The following is a 20442-nucleotide window of genomic DNA, read 5'->3' on the forward strand; positions in this document are numbered from 1 at the left end:
CAGGAACCTGGACTGGTGAGTTTTCTCTCCCAGGGAAAATGGCCAAAGGATGTGCCCAGGGGGTCCCTAGACCTGGGCTGGGCACCTGACTGCAAAAAATCCTTTTATTGAAGAATGGATCACAAAACGAAGATGTCCCCACCTCAAAACTGTGCTGTCCTGATAGACCCAAGGGAGCCCTACTAATTGACATCAGGAACCTGGACTGGTGAGTTTTCTTTCCCAGGGAAAATGTCCAAAGGATGTGCCCAGGGGGCCCCTGGCCCTGGGCTCCAGCCTGACTTCAACAGATCCTTATATCGAAGGATGGACCCCATATGGATGCTGTCCCCTCCTCAAACTTGTGCTGCCCTGATAGACCCAAGGGAGCCCTACAAATTGACATCAGGAACCTGGACTGGTGAGTTTTCTTTCCCAGGGAAAATGGCCAAAGGGTTTGCCCAGGGGCCCCAGGACCTGGGCTGGGCAACTGACTGCAAAAAATCCTTATATCGAAGTTTGGACCCCTGATCGAATGTTATCCCCACCTCAAACTTGTGCTGCCCTGATAGACCCAAGGGAGCCCTACAAACTGACATCAGGAACCTGGACTGGTGAGTTTTCTTTCCCAGGGAAAATGGCCAAAGGATGTGTCCAGGCGGCCCCTAGCCCTGGCCTGGCACCTGTCTGCAAAATATCCATATATCGAAGTTTGGACCCCAGACAGAAGTTGTCCCCTCCTCAAACTTGTGCTGCCCTGATAGACCCAAGCGAGCCCTACAAACTGACATCAGGAACCTGGACTGGTGAGTTTTCTTTCCCAGGGAAAATGGCCAAAGGATGTGCGCAGGGGCCCCTGGCCCTGGGCTGGGCACCTGACTGCAAAAAATCCTTATATTGAAGGATGGACCCCAGACCGAATGTTGTCCCCACCTCAAACTTGTGCTGCCCTGATAGACCCAAGGGAGCCCTACAAACTGACATCAGGAACCTGGACTGGTGAGTTTTCTTTCCCAGGGAAAATGGCCAAAGGATGTGCCCAGGGGTCCCTGGCCCTGGGCTGGGCACCTGACTGCAAAATATCCTTATATTGAAGGATGGTACCCAGACCGAAGTTGTCCCCACCTCAAACTCGTGCTGTCCTGATAGACCCAAGGGAGCCCTACAAACTGACATCTGGAACCTGGACTGGTGAGTTTTCTTTCCCAGGGAAAATGGCCAAAGGATGTACCCAGGGGGCCCCTAGCCCTGGGCTGGGCACCTGACTGTAAAAAATCCTTATATCCATGTTTGGACCCCAGACAGAATGTTGTCCCCACCTCAAACATGTGCTGCCCTGATAGACCCAAGGGAGCCCTACAAACTGACATCAGCAACCTGGACTGGTGAGTTTTCTTTCCCAGGGAAAATGGCCAAAGGATCTGCCCAGGGGCCCCTGGCCCCGGGCTGGGTCCTGAATGCAAAAATTTTATACCGAAAGAAGAACCCCAGACCGAATGTTGTCCCCACCTCAAACTTGTGCTGCCCTGATAGACCCAAGGGAGCCCTAAAAACTGACACCAGAAACCTGGACTGGTGAGTTTTCTTTCCCAGGGAAAATGGCTAAAGTGTGTGCCCAGGAGCCCCTGGCCTTGAGCTGGGCCATGAATGTAAAAAATCCTTATATTGAAGTTTGGACCTCAGACTGAATGTTGTCCCCACCGCAAATTTGTGCTGTCCTGATAGACCCAATGGAGCCCTACAAACTGACATCAGGAACCTGGACTGGTGAGTTTTCTTTCACAGTGAAAATGGCCAAAGGATGTTCCCAGGGGGCCCCTAGCCCTCTGCTGTGGTCTGTCTGCAAAAAATCCATATATCGAAGTTTGGACCGCAGACAGAAGTTGTCCCCTCCTCAAAATTGTGCTGCCCTGATAGACCCAAGGGAGCCCTACAAACTGACATCAGCAACCTGGACTGGTGAGTTTTTTTCCCAGGGAAAACGGCCAAAGGATGTGCTCAGAGGGCCCTGGCCCTGGGCTGTGCCCCTGAGTGCAAAAAATCCTTATATCGAAGTTTGGACCACAGACCGAATGTATTCCCCACCTCAAACATGTGCTGCCCTGATAGACCCAAGGGAGCCCTACAAACTGACATCAGGAACCTGGACTGGTGAGTTTTCTTTCCCAGGGAAAATGGCCAAAGGTTGTGCCAAGGGGCCCGCTAGCCCTGGGCTGGGCACCTGACTGCAAAATATCCTTTTATCGAAGGATGGATCGCACACCGAAGCTGTCCCAACCTCAAACATGTGCTGCCCTGATAGACCCAAGGGAGCCCTACAAACTGACATCAGGAACATGGACTGGAGAGATTTCTTTCCCAGGGAAAATGTCCAAAGGATGTGCTCAGAGGGCCCTGGCCCAGGGCTGGAACCTGACTGCAAAATATCCTTATATCGAAGCATGGACCCCAGACAGAATGTTGTCCCCACCTCAAACATGTGCTGCCCTGATAGACCCAAGCGAGCCCTACAAACTGACATCAGGAACCTGGACTGGTGAGTTTTCTTTCCCAGGGAAAATGACCAAAGGATGTGCCTAGGGGCCCCTGGCCCTGGGCTGGGTCCTGACTGCAAAATATCCTTATATCGAAGGATGGATCGCAGACCGAAGTTGTCCCCACCTCAAACTTGTGCTGCCCTGATAGAACAAAGGGAGCCCTACAAACTGATATCAGCAACCTGGACTGGTGAGTTTTCTTTCCCAGGGAAAATGGCCAAAGGATCTGCGCAGGGGGCCTCTGGGCCTGGGCTGGGAACCTGACTGCAAAATTTCCTTATATCGAAGGATGGACCCCAGACCGAAGTTGTCCCCACCTCAAATTTGTGCTGCCCTGATAGACCCAAGGGAGCCTTACAAACTGACATCAGGAACTTGGACTGGTGAGTTTTCTTTCCCAGGGAAAATGTCCAAAGGATGTGCCCAGGGGGCCCGTGGCCCTGGGCTCCAGCCTGACTTCAACAGATCCTTATATCGAAGGATGGACCCCATATGGATGGTGTCCCCTCCTCAAACTTGTGCTGCCCTGATAGACCCAAGGGAGCCCTACAAATTGACATCAGGAACCTGGACTGGTGAGTTTTCTTTCCCAGGGAAAATGGCCAAAGGATTTGCCCAGGGGCCCCAGGACCTGGGCTGGGCAACTGACTGCAAAAAATCCTTATATCGAAGTTTGGACCCCTGATCGAATATTATCCCCACCTCAAACTTGTGCTGCCCTGATAGACCCAAGGGAGCCCTACAAACTGACATCAGGAACCTGGACTGGTGAGTTTTCTTTCCCAGGGAAAATGGCCAAAGGATGTGCCCAGGGGCCCCTAACCCTGGGCTGGCACCTGTCTGCAAAATATCCATATATCGAAGTTTGGACCGCAGACAGAAGTTGTCCCCTCCTCAAACTTGTGCTGCCCTGATAGACCCAAGGGAGCCCTACAAACTGACATCAGGAACCTGGACTGGTGAGTTTTCTTTCCCAGGGAAAATGGCCAAAGGATGTGCCCAGGGGCCCCTGGTGCAGGGCTGGGCACCTGACTGCAAAAAATCCTTCTATTGAAGGATGGACCCCAAACCGAATGTTGTCCCCACCTCAAACTTGTGCTGCCCTGATAGACCCAAGGGAGCCCTACAAACTGACATCAGGAACGTGGACTGGTGAGTTTTCTTTCCCAGGGAAAATGGCCAAAGGATGTGCCCAGGGGTCCCTGGCCCTGGGCTGGGCACCTGACTGCAAAATATCCTTATATTGAAGGATGGTACCCAGACCGAAGTTGTCCCCACCTCAAACTTGTGCTGTCCTGATAGACCCAAGGGAGCCCTACAAACTGACATCTGGAACCTGGACTGGTGAGTTTTCTTTCCCAGGGAAAATGGCCAAAGGATGTGCCCAGGGGGCCCCTAGCCCTGGGCTGGGCACCTGACTGGAAAAAATCCTTATATCGATGTTTGGACCCCAGACAGAATGTTGTCCCCACCTCAAACATGTGCTGCCCTGATAGACCCAAGGGAGCCCTACAACCTGACATCAGGAACTTGGACTGGTGAGTTTTATTTCCCAGGGAAAATGAGCAAAGGATGTGTCCAGGCAGCCCCTGGCTTGGGCTGGGCACCTGACGGCAAAATATCCATATATCGAAGTTTGGACCTCAGACCGAAGCTGTCCCCTCCTCAAACTTATGCTGCCCTGATAGACCCAAGGGAGCCCCACAAAGTGACATCAGGAACCTGGACTGGTGAGTTTTCATTCTTAGGGAAAATGGCCAAAGGATGTGCCCAGGTTCCCCCTGGCCCTGGGCTTGGCACCTGACTGCAAAAAATCCATATATCGAAGGATGGACCCCAGACCGAAGTTGTCCCCACCTCAAACTTGTGCTGCCCTGATAGACCCAAGGGAGCCCTAAAAACTGACATCAGGAACTTGGACTGGTGAGTTTTCTTTCCCAGGGAAAATGGCCAAAGGTTGTGCCCAGAGGGCCCTGGGCCTGGGCTGGATCCTGACAGCAATATGTCCTTATATCAAAGGATGGATCGCAGACCGAAGTTGTCCGCACCTCAAACTTTTGCTGCCCTGATAGACCTAAGGGAGCCCTACAAACTGAAGTCAGCAACCTGGACTGGTGAGTTTTCTTTCCCAGGGAAAATGGCCAAAGGATGTGCCCCGGGGCCACTGTCCCTGTGCTGAAACCTGACTGCAAAATATCCTTATATCGAAGGATGGACCCCAGACCGAAGCTGTCCCCACCTCAAACTTGTGCTGTCCTGATAAACCCAAGGGAGCCCTACAAACTGACATCAGGAACCTGGACTGGTGAGTTTTCTTTCCCAGGGAAAATGGCCAAAGGATGTGCCCAGGGGCCCCCGGCCTTGGGCTGGGACCTGATTTCAAAATATCCTTATATCGAAGGATGGATCGCAGACCGAAACTGTCCCCACCTCAAACATGTGCTGCCGTGATAGACCCAAGGGAGCCCTACAAACTGACATCAGCAACCTGGACTGGTGAGTTTTCTTTCCCAGGGAAAATGGCCAGAGGATCTGCCCAGGGGCCCCTGGCCCCGGGCTGGGTCCTGAATGTTATAAACGAGCACAATAGGCTGTTAAATCCAATTAAAAGGATTTATTAATAGCAGAAAGCGAAAGCAAACCAGCGCGCGCTGGGCGGCAGTTGGTTCAACTACCGCGCCTAGCTCCCCGTTTCCCCCCCACTTATTGGGTTGTCTCTTCCGGGTGTGTGACGCTCTGGTGACGCTCCAGTGTCTCTTCTGCGCAGGCGCACCCTGTTGTTGGGTGGTCGTTCTCTGCCTCTTGGTGGCGCCAGTGGTCTTCTTTAAGGTTGTCTCTGCGACCTGGAAATTCCCTCAAAAACAAGAAATGTTATCTCGAGGCACGTTTACATGTTTTGCCAAGTCTGTAACGGAACTATCCTTGAAACATATCTATTTGCTTAGGTGTTTGGGTGTCTAGTAGCAGCCTTTTCAAAACAGTTCTAACTCCCTAAAAACTTCGTAACGAAGTCAACCTTGAAAGATAGTCACTGGAATGCATGACATAGACACTGGAATGCATGAGATAGACACTGGAATGCCTGACAAGATGAGAACATGTTCAGACAAGTACAAGCTCTAATTAAAACTCTATTCTGTGAATATGAGAGACTCTATATGAACAAAAAGGCCTTATTTTTCTAACAATATCCCCCCTTTTTATTTTAACCTTCTTTTTGTTCATTAAAGCGTTCTAACTCTTTCTTGCTTAACTCTAAATACTCTTCAGTCTCTACTTCGCTAAGTGGCTCATACTTTGGCTTTACTATCATTAAATGTGCAGCTTCTAACCTATTTTTCACTAGGGTAATAAGTTTGCTAAGGATACATGGTCCAAAAGTAAGTATTAGAATTAGTAAAATTACTGGTCCCGCAAGGGTGGATAATAGAGTGGTCAGCCAGGGAGAATATGTAAACCAGGATTCATACCAACTTTTCTGGGATTCTCTTTCTCTTTTTCGTTGTTCTATTTGTTTGCGTAACTCAGCCATCGTGTCTTTTACAATACCTGTGTGGTCTACATAAGCGCAACATTCTTCTTGTAAAGCAACACATAGTCCCCCTTGCTGTAAGAACAACAAATCTAATCCCCTTCGGTTTTGGAGGACTACCTCAGAAAGGGATTTTACTGATTTAACTAGTTCACTTATGGCTTTATCTATTCTACTTAGATCTTCATCTACAGATGTGCGCAGAGCTTTCATACCTTGGGTTTGACTTACTAGGGAAGCGACCCCTGTTCCGACTCCCGCTCCCCCTATGCTGAGCAAGATTGCTACCGTTAGTGCTGTAAGTGGTTCTCTCTTAACTAAGTAGTGTTCAGGGGTTTGTTGATGTTCTAACACGTATTCTTTTGGGTGGTATACGATTCTGGGGATTATTAGAACTTGAATGCAGAAGTCTGAATTATTAAAGGCTTTTACCGATAGGCAGGGTGTAACTCCAAGTTGTTGACATACCCATTTAGTATTGACTGCTGGCATAAGCCAATCAAAAGGTTTGTCTGTTTTGTTAATGCTTATTGTTGTGTTGCAGAGGTGTCGCATATCTGCAGGAATTTTTCCTACGCATCTTCCTTGCCCACTAACTTGGGACAAGGTAATGCCTGGAACATTATCTCCTTCTTTTTTCCAGAGACACTCCTTTGGATTTGTACCATTTATTTCCCTTGCTTCGGATGTAATCCCAATAGCTTCATAAAAGGGTGGATTTATCATATAGCAAAGCCAACATCCTTTAGTTAGGTTAGGATGGGTATGATTTAGAACCCCAAAAGTAGCTTGCATGATTTTCCATAAAGTTGTATACCTCTGCACTAATAACTGAGGTTCTTGATTACCTTTGTCTATAACATTATCTCTGGCTTTATTACTTTCTTTTAAGTCATTGCTTATTATTGGATTTGGGCCTATAGGGCTAGGGTCGTGCGGTGCTACTTCTTTTTTTATTTGAATCAGATTTCCCGGATCATGTCCTTCTATCCAATGCCTAACCCCCCATGTTTTGCCTATTAACCACCCAGAATCGCTTGGTTGAGTGATATTTAGGTAAAGAAAGGTGCAGTTCCCAAGTAAGTTTTTCCCAGTCCAAGGCCACTCTCGTGGTCGTTTACATCCTACTGGTCCATGTCCTACCTTTAAATATTTATCTAATCCCCCACCCGGAGCCCACGCTGATGCTATTGTTTCACAGCCCCAATAGGCACAGTAATAATGTTTGGGGTAATTACAGTATTGCTTCCCTGGGTTTGAAGCGGGGCACATATAGAAGCTTGTTAAGTTTAACAGTCGCCCGCATTTTAAATTCCGAGTTAAATCACAGATTCCAACTTTGAAGCTCGGTGCTCCAGGTCCCGTTATTGTTTGTAAAATATGACGGGTATCGTGATCTTCCCATCTGCTTAAGGTCCATTTAAAGGGTTCATGTGAGTTAGCTGTAGCACTCTGAAGGGGAAACCATACAAACATAAAAACCCATAGGATTGAGTGATACGCACTGCAGGGGAGGATGTTACTTATCATGCTCAGTTTTACATTCCCATTTTCCCTCATTCCGTTGTCACCATTCTCATACTCATGATGATTTACGTTCTCTTTCAAGGTTTGGGAGGGCCCCTCATCCCCACTATCTACCTCTCTGTCTCGCCTGTCAACTTGGTTGCTACAAGTTACAGGGCAAGCCATCTTCCCGACAGCAGAGATATTCTTCAGGGGTGGGATCGTTCCCTCTCTCCCACTTTGATCTCCGGGAGATCCAATTTTTTGTATTCAACTGTGGAGTGTCGCACCTGAGTTTTTTAACTAATTTGCGACACTTAACCTGGACTATATCCGTGAGAAACGGACCCAGGGGCTCGTTGGAATGGTAACAGTGGAATTCAGGGTTGATTCCCTTTACGAAAACCTCCCACCACTCAGGGGATCCTTTAGTCAATTCCCGAGTGGCAACCTTGTAATTTAGTACTTCAGATGTCAATTTGCGCTGCTCCAGCCAGCAGCGTTGACATACACTTTTTGGAGCTCTCCCCTTTCTGCAGTGAGCCCACCACAATCCTTTACAGATTTTGCAGGAAAAACAGGCAAAAGGGTAACAACGACAATCTAACCAACTACACCTTACTCTAATACTTCGATGTTCAGCGTGGCCCTCCCCTTCCCAAGGTCTCTGTTCTTTTTCAAGTCGGATGAACCGATAGAAGGGCTGCTGGGCTGAATCCTCTAGACGTTTACAGTATCCTGGAGGTTTTGTTTCTCCAACTAGTTGTACTTGCAGTTCCCAGTTATCTCCAACCCAAATGTCTTTAGAGCTGATAGAGCTCATGAAAATTATTTGTAAGTTCTCTTTACTGTTAGCTTTAAATCCCCCGGCTTCCCGTCAATTTTCCAGCTCGCTTCTTTGGAAGCTGTATGAAATCGAGTTGGATCCACTGGCCCCTTTATTCTGCTAGCATGAGTCCATCCCTTCTCTGCTGTACGGACTGCGGAGTCAGTGGTGATTAAAACCAGGTATGGTCCGTCCCACTTTGGGGTGATCGAATCTTCCTTCCAGCTCCGGATGAGGACCCAGTCGCCGGGTTGTACCTGGTGTAACACAAGATCTAGGGGTGGTCTTTGGGCCCACATCCCTTTTTCCCATAACTGTTTTTTATATTTCATTAAAATGGTTAAGTATTTATTAATACTTTGATCAGTAATATTAGGATTGGTTTGAACTTTTTCTAGGGAATAGGGCATCCCATATAGCATTTCAAATGGGGATAGTCCTACATCAGCTCGTGGCTGAGTTCGAACATTTAATAATGCCAACGGCAAACATTTTATCCAGGATAATTTAGTTTCTAGTGTTAATTTGGTGAGTTGTTTCTTAATTTCCCCATTCATTCTTTCTACCCTTCCCGAACTCTGTGGATGCCAGGGAGTATGTTGTTCCCATTTTGTGCCCAGAGCTTCTGCTAGCATCTGTGTTATTTTTGAAGTGAAATGGGGGCCTTTATCAGAGTCTATCGTTTCTGGGACCCCATATCTAGGTATTATTTCTTCCAGCAAGGCTTTTGTTACCGTCCGAGCTGTTTCTCTGGCAGTGGGGATTGCTTCTACATAATGTGTTAAATGGTCCACTATAACCAGAAGATATTTTAGTCTCCCTATCTTGGGGAGCTCAGTAAAGTCTACTTGTAAATTTGAAAAGGGCCTCTTTGCCACTGGCCTCCCACCCAGGGGTAGCTTCCTTAGGTTTCTTCTGTTTACTCGTAGACAGGTTGGACAGCTTCTAGTAATCCCTTTCGCTAAGTCATGTAGGCCCACTGTCATATAATGGGTGGCAAAGTGATCCACCAGTCCTTGAGCGCCCCAGTGTGTTCTCTGGTGTAATTTACTAAGCATCCGCTGGGCTATGGCTCTAGGTAAAACCTCCCTCCCATCCTTTAACAGCCATTTCCCTGATTCCTCTTTTATTCCCAATTTTGTAAGCTTCTCTTGTTCTTCCCTTGTAAATATAAGCTTATCCTGGGTAGTAGACCCAGGGTTCTTTGGGGTATCTACAAGGTCCTTCCTAATTCCCTCACTTAAGGTTAATGTCTTGATAATTGCAGCTTTCTTTGCCTCATAGTCTGCCGCATTGTTACCCCTACTCCGGTAATCCATTCCCCGTTGATGCCCTTTTAAATGGACCACTGCTATCCTAGTAGGGCCTCTCAAGGCCCTCAGGAGGGCTATTATTAGTTTCTGATGGATTAAGTCCTTTCCCTGTGAATTTACGAGGCCTCTCTCTTCCCATAATTTTCCAAAAGTGTGCACCACCCCGTATCCATATTTAGAATCTGTATAGATGGTCCCCTCTTTTCCTTTTAATAGTTCCAAGGCTCTTAGGATAGCGTATATCTCGCAGGCTTGGGCTGACCATGTTTTGTCTAGGGGTCCAGATTCGATTACTTTTAAATCAGCCCCCCCCACTATGGCATATCCTGATCTCCTTTGCCCCTCAACTACTCTGGATGACCCATCAACAAACAATTTTTCTCCAGTCTCTAATTCTTCTTCCTCCAGGTCAGGTCTAATTTTGGTTTGTTCTTCTATAGTAATTACACAGTCATGTATTAGTGATTCAGTTTCGGGCTCTCCGAAGAGGAAGGAGGCTGGATTTTGTAATGAGGTGGTTTCTAAAGTGAAATTAGGGGTTTCTAATAGAATCCCTTCATATTTTAGGAGCCTGGCATCAGAGATCCATTTGTCTGCTTTTTGTTGCATTACACTCCGTATGTTATGTGGAGTTAATACCTTCAGAGTGGCATTAAAGGTGATCTTCCTTGCTTCTTCTACTAACTCCGCACAGCCTGCAATTATTTGTAAACAGCCCGGCCATCCCCTGCTTACAGGGTCTAAGATTTTAGACAGATATGCAATAGGTTTCTTTTTCCCCGCCCAGTCCTGGGTAAGTACTCCATAAGTTACTCCATCTGCGATATTAACAAATAAAAAGAAGGGCCTCTTTAAATCTGGGAGGCTTAGGACTGGAGCATGGACCAGAGTTTCTTTTAATTCTTGGAATTTAGATTTTTCCTCCTCTGTCCACTTGAGGTGCCCGTCTTGGGTAAGTTTTTGATACAAAAATCTTGCCTTCCCACTATAGTTCTCAATCCACTGCCTACAATATCCTGTAAGTCCTAATACCTGACGAATTTGCCGTTTACTTTGCGGTAGGGGCAGAGATAGGATTGCTTGTACTCTATCTGGATCAATTCTCTTTTCTCCCTTTTTCAAATAATGTCCCAGGTACCTAACTTCTTCTTCTACAAATTGTAGTTTTGCTTTAGAGACTTTTAATCCTTTTAGTCCCAGGAAATTCAATAGTTTAATACTTTCCTTCCGGACTTTGTCTTCTTCTTTACCTGCTATTAACAAATCATCCACATACTGAACTAGCTTTACCTCTGGGTCTGTTTTATAGTCTTGCAAAATTTGTTCCAGGGCTTGCCCGAATAAATTAGGTGATTCCGTAAAGCCTTGTGGAAGTACCGCCCACCTGAGTTGCTGTCGCCTCCCCGTGTCAGGGTCCTCCCATTCAAAGGCAAAATAATCTCGGCTGGATTCGTCCAGAGGGCAAGCCCAAAAGGCATCCTTCAGGTCTATTACACTATACCACTCATTTTCAGGTCCCAGTTTGCTTAAAAGAGTATAGGGATTCGCCACTACTGGGAATCGGGCTACAGTTCGCTTATTAATTTCCCTAAGGTCGTGCACCAGCCGATAGGATCCGTCTGCCTTTTTTACCGGGAGTATAGGGGTGTTAAAAGGCGACATGCAAGGCTCTAGCAGTCCTTGGTTTAACAGCCTTTCAACCTCAGGTTTTAACCCTCTCCTCCCTTCTAGTGAAATTGGATACTGTTTTATTCTTACCGGGATTTCAGGATTTCTGATTTTCACTGTAAATGGGGTTATATTTAATTTGCCCACAGTCCCTGGATTATACCACACTTCGGGGTTTATTTTCTCTTCATCTTCTAAACGGAGGGAACAAAGTCTGATCTTTAATTCCTTCTCTACCACTTCAATTTGAACTCCCAATTCAACAATCAGGTCTCTCCCTAACAAATTGTAATCCGCTTCAGGAACTAATAGGAAGTCACCCAACCCCACTTTAGTTCCCGATTCCACCACCACCCCTTTGATAATTTGTACTTCAAAAGGTTCCCCCTTAGCTCCTATTACCGTGGCTGTCTGTTTTGACAAATTACAGCCCTGAGGCAGAAATTGAATAGTAGATCTTTCTGCCCCTGTATCGACCAGGAAATCTATTTCCTGGCCTTGGGGACCCACCTTCAATTTTATCAAGGGCTCTTTCTGATGTTTCTTAGTCCCCATAAAATAGAGCCCCTGACTCCCCTATTCGATTTTGAACTCCTCCTCGTCCCTTAGCCTCCTCCTGCACTCCCTCTTGAAATGCCCCTTCTTACCGCAATAATAGCATACCCTTTCTCCTACCTTTCCCTTGTCACCCCCCCCTTTCCGAGTAACTCTCTTTTGTTCTTCCTCTACCCGCCTGCTTTCCCTCACTGCAGCAACCATCATTTTCACCTGTCTTTTCTGACTTTCATCCTCTCTGCGGACATAAACCTTCTGCGCCTCTCGCAATAATTCTGCTAAATCCCTGTCCTGCCAATCATCCATTTTCTGTATCTTTCTCCTGATATCATCCCAAGATTTCGAGACAAACTGGACTTTGAGAATTGCCTGTCCCATTGGGTTATTCGGGTCTAATCCCGAGTACAGCTGGAAACTTTTCCTTAACCTCTCTAACCATTCAGTGGGGGTTTCATCCTTCTTTTGTCGGTCGTTAAATGCTTTATTTATATTCTGGCCCCTAGGAACGGACTCTCTTATGCCATCAATTAATATGGTCCGAAAGTCCCGCATGTTAGCTCTATGAGCCTCATCCTGGTTATCCCAATTAGGATTCTGCAGAGGCCATTTGGTATCGGCCCGCTGCTGGGCATGTGCGGGTTGGGCATCCCAGGCTCGCATTCCAGCAACTCTTATCATGTTCCTTTCCTCGGCCGTGAATAAAATGTTAAGTATAGCTTGTAATTCCTCCCAGGTGTATATATTAGGACCTAGGAATTGATCCACCCGCTCTGCCACGCCCAAGGGGTCTTCTAGCAAATTTCCCATCTCCTTCTTAAAGTCTCTAACATCCCCCGAACTTAAGGGCACCGAAATAAATCCAATCCCCGGCTCTGGTCCCCCCATCGGCATTTCCCTTAAGGGAAATAGTTTGCCTTGCGTCTTACTTCGGGTAAGAGGACCACGCGAGCCTGAGGGTTGATCAGAGTCTGAGTCTGATTCTTCCTCATCCGATTGTGGAGGAGGAGGGGGTGCATTTGGTGCAGGGGGAATGTAGGGCGGGGGTGCAATGATTACTTCTTCCGCTCGCCCCTTCTTTTTCTTTCTCCCTGAAGCCTCCGAGAGTTTAAACACGAGCACCTCCGGCTTTTCTATCCAGACTTGGGCATAGGCACTCTCCTCAGGGTTAGAAGGTTGCTTAGCGTGTACCCAACCATTCAACAGTTGCTTTACCCAGTCCTCTGAGGATCCAAAGACGGGCCAAAACACTCCTTTAGAAATCTCTTGTCCTCCCCATACTTCTATGCAATAGTGTATCATCTTTGCCTTATCCTTTCCAGGTGCCCCTGGAAAGTGCTCCCAATTTGTTAGCATAAACCCTAAGGGACTCTCCTTAGGAATTGGGGGAAGTTTTACCCCCACCGGGGAGGGGGATTTATCCTTGCTTCCCCCCTGCCCCATGTCCTCCGGAGTACCTTCAGTCACTCACGACAGCACAATCGCTTCCCCTGGTTCGTGGCCCAGGCCCTCGCGGGCTCTGGAAAACGCACTACTGAGGGTCCACACTCGCTTGGAGAATCCGGCTGCCAGTCCTCCTCTCACACACACACACACTCGCCGTACTCCGGGATCCCGAACCCCGCCCGAACGGATCCCCTTTATACTCACGCGTCCTGCGTCTTCTCTTCGTCCGGACTTTTGTGCACAAAAATTACGGGGTACCCTGGGCCCGCTTCCCTTTCTTTGCTTTCGCTCTCTAGGCTTTTAGGTTCGTCGGTCGGGATGAGGGTAAAAACCCCGGTCTGAGTCCGCTCAAGGGAGCGGAATCGTGGCGCCCCTCTCAGAGAGAGGTTCCCCAGATCCCGATCCGAGTCACGGCACCAAATTGTTATAAACGAGCACAATAGGCTGTTAAATCCAATTAAAAGGATTTATTAATAGCAGAAAGCGAAAGCAAACCAGCGCGCGCTGGGCGGCAGTTGGTTCAACTACCGCGCCTAGCTCCCCGTTTCCCCCCCACTTATTGGGTTGTCTCTTCCGGGTGTGTGACGCTCTGGTGACGCTCCAGTGTCTCTTCTGCGCAGGCGCACCCTGTTGTTGGGTGGTCGTTCTCTGCCTCTTGGTGGCGCCAGTGGTCTTCTTTAAGGTTGTCTCTGCGACCTGGAAATTCCCTCAAAAACAAGAAATGTTATCTCGAGGCACGTTTACATGTTTTGCCAAGTCTGTAACGGAACTATCCTTGAAACATATCTATTTGCTTAGGTGTTTGGGTGTCTAGTAGCAGCCTTTTCAAAACAGTTCTAACTCCCTAAAAACTTCGTAACGAAGTCAACCTTGAAAGATAGTCACTGGAATGCATGACATAGACACTGGAATGCATGAGATAGACACTGGAATGCCTGACAAGATGAGAACATGTTCAGACAAGTACAAGCTCTAATTAAAACTCTATTCTGTGAATATGAGAGACTCTATATGAACAAAAAGGCCTTATTTTTCTAACACTGAATGCAAAAATTTTATACCGAAAGAAGAACCCCAGACCGAATGTTGTCCCCACCTCAAACTTGTGCTGCCCTGATAGACCCAAGGGAGCCCTAAAAACTGACACCAGAAACCTGGACTGGTGAGTTTTCTTTCCCAGGGAAAATGGCCAAAGTATGTGCCCAGGAGCCCCTGGCCTTGAGCTGGGCCATGAATGTAAAAAATCATTATTTTGAATTTTGGACCCCAGACTGAATGTTGTCCCCACCGCAAATTTGTGCTGTCCTGATAGACCCAAGGGAGCCCTACAAACTGACATCAGGAACCTGGACTGGTGAGTTTTCTTTCACAGTGAAAATGGCCAAAGGATGTTCCCAGGGGGCCCCTAGCCCTGGGCTGTGGTCTGTCTGCAAAAAATCCATATATCGAAGTTTGGACCGCAGACAGAAGTTTTCCCCTCCTCAAAATTGTGCTGCCCTGATAGACCCAAGGGAGCCCTACAAACTGACATCAGCAACCTGGACTGGTGAGTTTTTTCCCAGGGAAAACGGCCAAAGGATGTGCTCAGAGGGCCCTGGCCCTGGGCTGTGCCCTGAGTGCAAAAAATCCTTATATCGAAGTTTGGACCACAGACCGAATGTATTCCCCACCTCAAACATGTGCTGCCCTGATAGACCCAAGGGAGCCCTACAAACTGACATCAGGAACCTGGACTGGTGAGTTTTCTCTCCCAGGGAAAATGGCCAAAGGATGTGCCCAGGGGGTCCCTAGACCTGGGCTGGGCACCTGACTGCAAAAAATCCTTTTATTGAAGAATGGATCACAAAACGAAGATGTCCCCACCTCAAAACTGTGGTGTCTTGATAGACCCAAGGGAGCCCTACAAATTGACATCAGGAACCTGGACTGGTGAGTTTTCTTTCCCAGGGAAAATGTCCAAAGGATGTGCCCAGGGGGCCCGTGGCCCTGGGCTCCAGCCTGACTTCAACAGATGCTTATATCGAAGGATGGACCCCATATGGATGGTGTCCCCTCCTCAAACTTGTGCTGCCCTGATAGACCCAAGGGAGCCCTACAAACTGACATCAGCAACCTGGACTGGTGAGTTTTCTTTCCCAGGGAAAATGGCCAAAGGGTTTGACCAGGGGCCCCAGGACCTGGGCTGGGCAACTGACTGCAAAAAATCCTTATATCGAAGTTTGGACCCCTGATCGAATGTTATCCCCACCTCAAACTTGTGCTGCCCTGATAGACCCAAGGGAGCCCTACAAACTGACATCAGCAACCTGGACTGGTGAGTTTTCTTTCCCAGGGAAAATGGCCAAATGATGTGCCCAGGGGCCACTGTCCCTGTGCTGGAACCTGACTGCAAAATATCCGTATATCGAAGGATGGACCCCAGACCGAATGTTGTCCCCACCTCAAAATTGTGCTGTCCTGATAGACCCAAGGGAGCCCTACAAACTGACATCAGCAACCTGGACTGGTGAGTTTTCTTTCCCAGGGAAAATGGCCAAAGGATGTGCCCAGGGGCCCCTGGCCCTGGGCTGGGTACCTGACTGCAAAAAATCCTTATATCGAAGGTTAGACCCCAGACCGAATGTAGTCCCCACCTCAAACTTTTGCTGCCCTGATAGACCCAAGGGAGCCCTACAAACTGACATCAGGAGCATGGACTGGTGAGTTTTCTTTCCCAGGGTAAATGGCCAAAGGATGTGCCCAGGGCCCCCTGGCCCTGGGCTGGAACCTGACTGCAAAATATCCTTATATCGAAGGATGGACCCCAGACCGAAGTTGTCCCCACCTCAAACTTGTGCTGCCCTGATAGACCCAAGGGAGCCCTACAAACTGACATCAGGAACGTGGACTGGTGAGTTTTCTTTCCCAGGGAAAATGGCCAAAGGATCTGCGCAGGGGGCCCAGGGACCTGGGCTGTGAACCTGACTGCAAAAAATCCTTATATCGAGGGATGGATCGCAGACCGAAGTTGTCCCCACCTCAAACTTGTGCTGCCCTGATAGACCCAAGGGAGCCCTACAAACTGACATCAGGAACCTGGACTGGTGAGTTTTCTTTCCCAGGGAAAATGGCCAAAGGATGTGCCCAGGGGGCCCCTGGCTGTGGGCTCCAGCGTGACTTCAAAAAATCCATATATCGAAGTTTGGACCGCAGACAGAAGTTGTCCCCTCCTCAAAATTTTGCTGCCTTGATAGACCCAAGGGAGCCCTACAAACTGACATCAGCAACCTGGACTGGTGAGTTTTCTTTCCCAGGGAAAATGGCCAAAGGATGTGCCCAAGGGCCCCTGGACCTGGGCTGGGCACCTGACTGCAAAAAATCCTTATTTCGAAGGATGGACCCCAGACCGAATGTTGTCCCCACCTCAAACTTGTGCTGCCTTGATAGACCCAAGGGAGCCCTAAAAACTGACATCAGGAACTTGGACTGGTGAGTTTTCTTTCCCAGGGAAAATGAGCAAAGGATGTGTCCAGGCGGCCCCTGGCTTGGGTTGGGCACCTGACGGCAAAATATCCATATATCGAAGTTTGGACCTCAGACCGAATCTGTCCCCTCCTCAAAATTGTGCTGCCCTGATAGACCCAAGGGAGCCCTACAAAGTGACATCAGGAACCTGGACTGGTGAGTTTTCATTCTTAGGGAAAATGGCCAAAGGATGTGCACAGGGTCCGCTGGGACAGGGCTGGTCATCTGACTGCAAAAAATCCTGATATCGAAGGATGGATCGCAGAACGAAGTTGTCCCCCCCTCAAATTTGTGCTGCCCTGATAGACCCAAGGGAGCCCTAAAAACTAACATCAGGAACTTGGACTGGTGAGTTTTCTTTCCCAGGGAAAATGGCCAAAGGATGTGCCCAGGGGGCCCCTGGCCCTGGGCTCCAGCCTGACTTCAAAAGATCCTTATATCGAAGGATAGACCCCATACGGATGCTGTCCCCAACTCAAACTAGTGCTGCCCTGATAGACCCAAGGGAGCCCTACAAAGTGACACCAGGAACCTGGACTGGTGAGTTTTCTTTCCCAGGGAAAATGGACAAAGGATGTGCCAGGGTGCCCCTGGCCCTGGGCTTGAACCTGACTGCAAAAAATCCATATATCGAAGGATGGACCCCAGACCGAAGTTGTCCCCACCTCAAACTTGTGCTGCCCTGATAGACCCAAGGGAGCCCTACAAACTGACATCAGGAACTTGGACTGGTGAGTTTTCTTTCCCAGGGAAAATGGCCAAAGGTTGTGCCCCGAGGGCCCTGGGCCTGGGCTGGAACCTGACTGCAATATATCCTTATATCAAAGGATGTATCGCAGACAGAAATTGTCCGCACCTCAAACTTCTGCTGCCCTGATAGACCTAAGGGAGCCCTACAAACTGACATCAGCAACCTGGACTGGTGAGTTTTCTTTCCCAGGGAAAATGGCCAAATGATGTGCCCAGGGGCCACTGTCCCTGTGCTGGAACCTGACTGCAAAATATCCGTATATCGAAGGATGGACCCCAGACCGAAGCTGTCCCGACCTCAAACTTGTGCTGCCATGATAGACCCAAGGGAGCCCTACAAACTGACATCAGGAACCTGGACTGGTGAGTTTTCTTTCCCAGGGAAAATGGTCAAAGTATGTGCCTACGGGCCCCTAGCCGTGGGCTGGCACCTGTCTGCAAAAAATCCTTATATCGAAGTTTGGACCACAGACCGAATGTTGTCCCCTCCTTAAACTTGTGCTGCCCTGATAGACCCAAGGGAGCCCTACAAACTGACATCAGCAACCTGGACTGGTGAGTTTTCTTTCCCAGGGAAAATGGCCAAAGGGTGTGCCTAGGGGCCCCTAGCCGTGGGCTGGCACCTGTCTGCAAAAAATCCTTATATCGAAGTTTGGACCACAGACCGAATGTTGTCCCCTCCTCAAACTTGTGCTGCCCTGATAGACCCAAGGGAGCCCTACAAACTGACATCAGCAACCTGGACTGGTGAGTTTTCTTTCCCCGGGAAAATGGCCAAAGGATGTGCCCAGGTGCCCCTGGCCCTGGGCTTGGCACCTGACTGCAAAAAATCCCTATATCGAAGTTTGGACTACAGACTGAATGTTGTCCCCACCTCAAACTTGTGCTGCCCTGATAGACCCAAGGGAGCCCTACAAATTGACATCAGGAACCTGGACTGGTGAGTTTTCTTTCCCAGGGCAAATGGCCAAAGGTTGTGCCAAGGGCACCCTGGCCCTGGGCTGGGCACCTGACTGCAAAATATCCTTATATCGAAGGATGGATCTCAGACCGAAGGTGTCCCCACCTCAAACTTGTGCTGCCCTGATAGACCCAAGGGAGCCCTACAAACTGACATCAGGAACATGGATCGGAGAGATTTCTTCCCAGGGAAAATGTCCAAAGGATGTGCCCAGAGGGCCCTGGCCCTGGGCTGGAACCTGACTGCAAAATATCCTTATATCGAAGGATGGACCCCAGACCGAATGTTGTCCCCACCTCAAACTTGTGCTGCGCGGATAGACCCAAGGGAGCCCTACAAACTGACATCAGGGACCTGGACTGGTGAGTTTTTTTTCCCAGGGAAAATGGCCAAAGGATGTGCCCAGGGGGCCCTGGACCTGGGCTGGGAACCTGACTGCAAAATATCCTTATATCGAAGGATGGATCGCACACCGAAGCTGTCCCCACCTCAAACATGTGCTGCCCTGATAGACCCAAGGGAGCCCTACAAACGGACATCAGGAACATGGACTGGAGAGATTTCTTTCCCAGGGAAAATGTCCAAAGGATGTGCACAGAGGGCCCTGGCCCAGGGCTGGAACCTGACTGCAAAATATCCTTATATCGAAGGATGGACCCCAGACCGAAGTTGTCCCCACCTCAAACTTCTGCTGCCCTGATAGACCAAAGGGAGCCCTACAAACTGACATCAGCAACCTGGACTGTTGAGTTTTCTTTCCCAGGGAAAATGACCAAAGGATGTGCCTAGGAGCCCCTGGCCCTGGGTTGGGTCCTGACTGCAAAATATCCTTATATCGAAGGATGGATCGCAGACCGAAGTTGTCCCCACCTCAAACTTGTGCTGCCCTGATAGACCAAAGGGAGCCCTACAAACTGATATAAGCAACCTGGACTGGTGAGTTTTCTTTCCCAGGTAAAATGGCCAAAGTATCTGCGCAGGGGGCCTCTGGGCCTGGGCTGTGAACCTGACTGCAAAAAATCCTTATATCGAGGGATGGACCCCAGACCGAAGTTGTCCCCACCTCAAATTTGTGCTGCCCTGATAGACCCAAGGGAGCCCTACAAACTGACATCAGGAACTTGGACTGGTGAGTTTTCTTTCCCAGGGGAAATGGCCAAAGGATGTGCCCAGGGGCCCCTAACCCTGGGCTGGGAACCTGACTGCAAAATATCCTTATATCGAAGGATGGATCGCAGACCGAATGTTGTCCCCACCTCAAACTTGTGCTGCCCTGATAGACCCAAGGGAGCCCTAAAAACTGACATCAGGAACCTGGACTGGTGAGTTTTCTTTCCCAGGGAAAATGGCCAAAGGATGTGCCCAGGGGGCCCTGGGCCTGGGCTGGGCACCTGACAGCAAAAAATCCTTATATCGAAGGTTGGACCCCAGACCGAATGTAGTCCCCACCTCAAACTTGTGCTGCCCTGATAGACCCAAGGGAGCCCTACAAACTGACATCAGGAACTTGGACTGTTGAGATTTCTTTCCCAGGGGAAATGGCCAAAGGATGTGCCCAGGGGCCCCTAGCCCTGGGCTGGGTCCTGACTGCAAAATATCCTTATATCGAAGGATGGACCCCAGACCGAAGTTGTCCCCACCTCAAATTTGTGCTGCCCTGATAGACCCAAGGGAGCCCTACAAACTGACATCAGCAACATTGACTGGTGAGTTTTCTTTCCCAGGGAAAAAGGCCAAAGGATGTTCTCAGAGGGCCCTTCCCCTGGGCTCTGCACCTGACTGCAAAAAATCCTTATATCGAAGTTTGGACCACAGACAGAATGTTGTCCCCACCTCAAACTTGTGCTGTCCTGATAGACCCAAGGGAG

The 20442-nt window shown here is 49.0% G+C and overlaps 1 protein-coding gene across 1 annotated transcript; it reads right to left on the reverse strand.

Annotated features, from left to right (window-relative positions):
* Nucleotides 1-11922: 11922 nt before the first annotated feature.
* Nucleotides 11923-13564, reverse strand: LOC146768314 (uncharacterized). Its single transcript, XM_085571666.1, has one exon. It carries the CDS (start codon nucleotides 13354-13356, stop codon nucleotides 11938-11940), a length of 1419 nt encoding a protein of 472 aa, XP_085427792.1. The 5' UTR covers nucleotides 13357-13564; the 3' UTR covers nucleotides 11923-11937.
* Between the last annotated feature and the right edge of the window lie 6878 nt (nucleotides 13565-20442).

The sequence above is a fragment of the Lonchura striata genome, chromosome 2 (genome assembly GCF_050655825.1).
Source record: "Lonchura striata isolate lonStrDom1 chromosome 2, ASM5065582v1, whole genome shotgun sequence".
NCBI lineage: Eukaryota > Metazoa > Chordata > Aves > Passeriformes > Estrildidae > Lonchura > Lonchura striata.